The sequence below is a fragment of the Parasteatoda tepidariorum genome, unplaced genomic scaffold (assembly GCF_043381705.1).
Source record: "Parasteatoda tepidariorum isolate YZ-2023 unplaced genomic scaffold, CAS_Ptep_4.0 HiC_scaffold_3754, whole genome shotgun sequence".
Classification (NCBI taxonomy): domain Eukaryota; kingdom Metazoa; phylum Arthropoda; class Arachnida; order Araneae; family Theridiidae; genus Parasteatoda; species Parasteatoda tepidariorum.
This window is the reverse complement of record NW_027261710.1, coordinates 1-5,787: the sequence shown is the minus strand read 5'-3', so window position 1 is coordinate 5,787 and position 5,787 is coordinate 1. Positions and strand designations below refer to the sequence as shown.

Genomic DNA, 5,787 nt, shown 5'->3' with positions numbered 1-5,787 from the left:
TTAACTTTAAATGGTTCACAAGTGCTTTACGAACCAAAATATTTAAAGTCTGCCTGTGACAAGAAGAATTTTAAAAAGTAACATTCGCAGTTTCTGCAGCCTGTTGCTTTCTTATGGTCAACCTAATCGCTTAACTGGTTGTTAGCTTATAGGAATGGTTGAGTCTTACGCTAGCCACTAAATTTTAACCCTTGTATCTAAAAGCTCCAATAATTAACTGATAAAGCGCTTTGAACGAATTTTGTCTGGTCACTTAAAACTTGTGCAAAAGCGACTTGTCCAGAGATCTCCCTTCCCATAAACTAGATTGAAATCGTTAAGAATGGGTGTGTTCCGGTCACTTATAGTTGAATCCATTGAGATAGGTACATGTTAAAATTTTAAATGGGTTCCCAATTTTTATTCTTCTGTATTCACAAAATTTATTAACAACAGTTTTCATGAAAAACTGGTACGAAACTTACCCTTTTAGGGCCTAGCACAAACGATGTATCAAATGGATCATTTTCTAAGATAGGTACTTCAGAATTGAATGCTGTTGCAGCTGCAATACTAGTGTCCATTTGCTCTATGCCCTGAAATTAAAACTCATGTAAGTTCAAGGGAACTTATTATATTACAATATTTTATTCAAGTTCCAAGTCCTAGCGTTATTTCACTGTTAAGAAAAACTCATATTAGTATCATAGTTATCAAAATTTCATGAACTTAAATAATTTTAACCAGGTTGATGATTATACTCCCCATAGTTTCTATGTCTATTTTATGACCGTCGGTGGACAGCCGACCCAATTTTGGGTTTACTACTAGCATTGTAATTTTGAATCCTATCCAGAAGACAAGGGAACTCCTGGATTAAGGATGCCCCACTCTAATGTCATATTTCAGCAATATTTATAACAGGGAACTGTCTTGTGAATTGAAAAGAAAGCAAACATTCTAATTTCAGAAAGGTATTTTTTTTTCCTTTCTCAAATTTAAATACATCAGCTAAAAAAAGTTTTCTGATTTAGTAGTTTAAAATTAATATATTTAAAAAATTAATTAAGCTTTAAGACTTATTTTAAATATCGGATCAATGAATAGGGTGAAGGGTTATCTTTTTTATTCTGCGCTCCAGTTATTTTGCATCGGGTATGTTTACCGGAATATAAAGAAAAACTTGAAGAACAAAATTTAATTAATTTTGTAATGCGTCCTTCGCTCCAGAAAAAAAGTATTTTCTTTTAAAACTCTTTGCGTGTATGTTTAACCGAGTTAAAACTATGATACTAATCTATACTATGATACTATAACTATGATACTAATATGAGCAAGCTTCTTGAAACCGTGAAGGACGTTAGAAAGCTCCTGTTGTAGCCCAATGTTATGCTTACCAGGTGAAGAGACTCGATATTTGTAAAAAGTTTATTATTAAGATTAGGATTTAAATATTTGCCCAATATGGCTACTCAAAATGTTTTCCGAGTTTAAAATATTTAAATCAAGTCACTAGTTTTAAATTGTGAACTAAAAACATTAGAAATAAAAAAAATCAGTTGTCATCTTTTAACTGTTGCCTCTTATTTTGGCTATTTATTTATTTCATATTTTTATGAGATTTTAGAATGCTAAAGAAAAATTTAGAAAAAGTAGTCCGTATAGAAAAAATTATAATTCTTGAAAATTTTATTGAACTCAAGGCTCTGGCATGAAAATGAATCGTTAATAGTAACTCAGAAGCCTTTTTTTACACCAGTGCCACATGCAATGCTATTGAAAATTAGCTTTATGGTTCGGTTATAACCATCCATATTTTGCATTTATATTTAGTTTAGTTATCTAAAAATTTTTAATTAAAGTAATTATTACCTTCTGAAGCTGGTTTAATTCATCCTGTAAACCTAAAAGATCATCAATTGTTTCATAATTTTCTTCTGTTTTAGGTGACTCATCAATCATTTCAGCTGGCTCTGTCATCAAAACTTCCTTTAAAATAATAAAACAAATAACTTTCTTTTTATATGTTTCATGTTTTGATGATACAATTAAAAAAAATTATTATTATTTTCTTTTTAATGTTAGATAATCAGACACCAAAATCAGAAATACAATGTATTTTTATGTATACAATTTTGTTATTCACCAAAATGATTAGATTAAAAATAAAATCTATAAAACAAGCATTGATTTTCTATAAATTTAAGTCATACGAACTAAATATAGTTTAAGGAAGTCATACTTACAAAAACAACATTTTCAGTATTTGCCTTTTCTTCAGTTGAAGAAATTTCTTCTGTTTTACTCTATTATAAAAAATTTAAAAATTTTAATTTTCAACAAAAGTTATATGAAAATGTTCATCATAAAAAACATTTGTTAACAATAGAGAAAATTAATAAAGATGTCACGTTCATTTACTTAGTTCGATGTTCGTAAAGATGACTGTACTGCTGCTAGGTTGTGACATTAGTCCATAAAATGTAACTAAACTAGAATGTTTATTTAGTAAAAAAAATAGTGTTGGTATTGAAGAGCTTAAATGAAACAAAAGATTTGACTCGAATTCCATACTTGAAATTTAATTTGTGAACTANGACACTCTAATCTAGAAATACAGCAACATACTGTGCATGGTGGAATTGATGTTTTCTCTGTCTAGGAGTACTGCAGCGGTTGAAAGAGTCTTTTCAGCAATAAGCTTACAAAAAGACACATTACGTACTGGTATTAAACAAGAAGCGTTAAACGCAATTATGAAATGGAAAACCCCTTCGAACCTATCGAAATGGAAAACCCCTTTCAGATTTCTGTGCAGAAACCTCTGTAAATCATTGGCTTGATTGTGGAACTAGCAAACGTCATATTTGAGTCATTTAAAAAACGCTGTACCCTCGGATAAATTGACATTCCAGATAACTTGACCTTTGTCAATTAAATTATTTCATAAAAGAAATACTAGGTTTTACTTTTAGTAACCTAGTATTTCTTTTATTACTGTATAATGTAATCCTAGTAACTACAAATTCATTGTGCAATTTATATAAATGTTAGTAATAAATAAAAGAAAATTATATTTTTATTTATTTAGAAGCTACGGGTTAGTTTCAAAGGAGGACGGGTACATTGTTGGACAAGCCATCCTCGGAGACGGGTAAAATTTCTGAGTTTTTTCGAGCCCTGATACAAATACAATTTTGTTATTCCCCAAAATGATTAGATTAAAAATAAATCTGTAAAACAATCATTGATTTTTCTATAAATTTAAGTAATATGAACTAAATATAGTTAAAGGAAGTCATACTTACAAAAACAACATTTTCAGTATTTGCCTTTTCTTCAGTTGAAGAAATTTCTTCTGTTTTACTCTATTATAAAAAATAAAAAAATTTAATTTTCAGCAAAAGTTATATGAAATAGTTCATCATAAAAAACATTTGTTAACAATAGAGAAAATTGCTAAAGATGTCACATTCATTTACTTAGTTCGATGTTCATAAAGATGACTGTACTGCTGCTAGGTTGTGACATTAGTCCGTAAAATGTAACTAAACTAGAATGTTTATTTAGTAAAAAAAAATAGTGTTGATATTAAAGAGCTTAAATGAAACAAAAGATTTGACTCGAATTCCATACTTGAAATTTAATTTGTGAACTAGTCAAAACATATAAAATGAGTCAGTTTTGAAGCAATCAAATATGTGTGGCCTGGTCTACTAAACTGAGTTCTAAAAACCACCACTTTTGATAGTTAGTGATTGCAAAAAAATGGAGAATATTTATACTATATTTTTGTTAGAATTTTTAATTTTTGGGAATCTTAGTTATTTGAGTCAGAGATTTCAGATAGTAGGCATTATTATTATTATAGGCTCTTAAGCAGAAAGTTTTTCAAAACTGTGATGTACGTCGCAGAATGGAGTAGAACTAATTAAGTCTCTACCAGGGCTCGAAAAACAGCCCGTCCGCCCGTCCTCGACGGTCAAAAATTCTCCGCGGACAAAGAATTTCTCGAATCCGACGTCCGCGCGGTAATTTCTGAGTTTTTTCGAGCCCTGGTCTCTACTGAACCATTTATTTCCATACATTTCATATGCTGTTCATAATTTTCTTAATGCCGGCCGAGCTGTTAGCGTGCCTGACTGCGAAGCCAATGACTGCGGGTTCGAATCCCGCTCTGGGCATGGATGTTTCTCTCTTTGTTGTCCTCTGATGTGTGAATGTGGCCCGCCCTATGAACGGGTTTGTGGCAGTGTGGCGTGGTCAATGTTGCTCGCCTCCGTGATTTAGGTTCACAGGTGCCCACTGGGTAACGTTAAATGAGCAACACTTCTGGCATCTTCCAAGGTGAAGAACGAGAGTTCAAGTGCCTGCCGTTATTTAAAAAAAAAAATTCATAATTTTCTTAATACAGTCATTCGTCAAAAAGATAAGGAATTTGGTTAACGAGACTTGTCTATTTTTGACGATAACCACAGATCATTTTATGTATCAAAATTCTTGGAGCAGAGCATTCGATATAATTCGGCTGCTAGAATTATAGGTTAATAAAAATACATTATAGTTAGGCTCTAGGTATCATTTTTTATTAATTAGTGAACTTATGTTAAGCAGCGGTTTCATGATATTAACTGTAGTTATCGTTATTTAATTGTAATTTATTATAGGGAATGAATTAAAGAAGTAAATAAAACAAGGAGAAAAGTAAATGAGTAGTCGAATTAGTTTTTAAACAAAATAACGTAAATAGAAAAACAAAGGTTATGTGTTATTATATAGTTTAAGAGCTATAGTTAAGACGTACTTCATTTTGGGGTTGTGTCACCTCATTCTTAGAGGACTCATTCTTGGCATTATCGATTTCTTGCTTTTTGTGAAATAGGACCGTCTGGAATAAATCTCTAATTGCCAAAACGACATGAAAAGCCTGAAAAGGAAAGCATGAAATAAATTAAGAATTGTGATGTATCGAGAAAACAGTTGAAAATTTTGTTTTTAACAATTCCGTTTTTTTTTTTTTTTTTTATATCTGTGATCTGAAACTTTCTTTCTTTCAGCTTGTATGTATTTTTACTTGTTTTCTTTCTTTTTACTTAAGCATGAAAAAAAACAACTCAATTTAATCAGGTAAAATCTGACTTGAATTCGTATTAATCGCTGGATTGTTCGAAGATTAGCCGATGTAAAAAATAGCTTTAGACTTAACTACTCTTGGGACTAGACTATAATATGATGGTTTACTTGCACAAGTATAATGGTAGAAAAAAATTTTTTTTTTGCATTCGGGAACTTAACCATTAATCTTAACTTAGACAGTTCCTCAATTGGCAGAGGTGGACAACTTAATAGGTTTCACTGAATTAAAAAATGTCGTTCTCCATCGTAAAAAATGAAGAACAAGCAAAACTTACTTTAAAATGCTTTATGTATCTTTAAAAATCTTGCTTTTTTACTGTGTGTACAGCATAACGTTTTTATTAGTATTTTTCTGTATTAAAAAATGTGAAAACTGTGCTTCTGAATTCTTTTTCGATTTAAATATTTTGTTAATAAATGTTGTCTAAGTGATGTCTGAAGAAAGGCATTACAAAAAAATGATAGACTATCTCATGTAAATATTGGAAGGTCGTAGTCAAAATGGTAAAACTAATGAAAAATACCTTTCTTTCAAAATTTGATATGGAAATAAAAAATGAATTTAAAAGTAAAGCAGTTACCTGAAAACGTTACTTAAAATATTAGAAAGAATAAAATTTATTACCTTCAGGTATTTCATTAAAAATCATAATTTATTGTAAACTGATTGTG

At 30.3% G+C, this 5,787-nt stretch overlaps 1 protein-coding gene across 2 annotated transcripts; it reads right to left on the bottom strand.

Annotated features, from left to right (window-relative positions):
• Positions 1-141: 141 nt before the first annotated feature.
• LOC122273334 (disabled homolog 1) lies at positions 142-4,906 on the bottom strand (the record flags this gene model as incomplete). Of its 2 annotated transcripts, none has more annotated exon segments than XM_043057414.2 (4): positions 142-575; positions 1,852-1,968; positions 3,288-3,347; positions 4,784-4,906. In XM_043057414.2, coding segments are annotated over 4 exon segments (450 nt in total), but the record flags the coding sequence as incomplete, so codon positions are not given.
• Between the last annotated feature and the right edge of the window lie 881 nt (positions 4,907-5,787).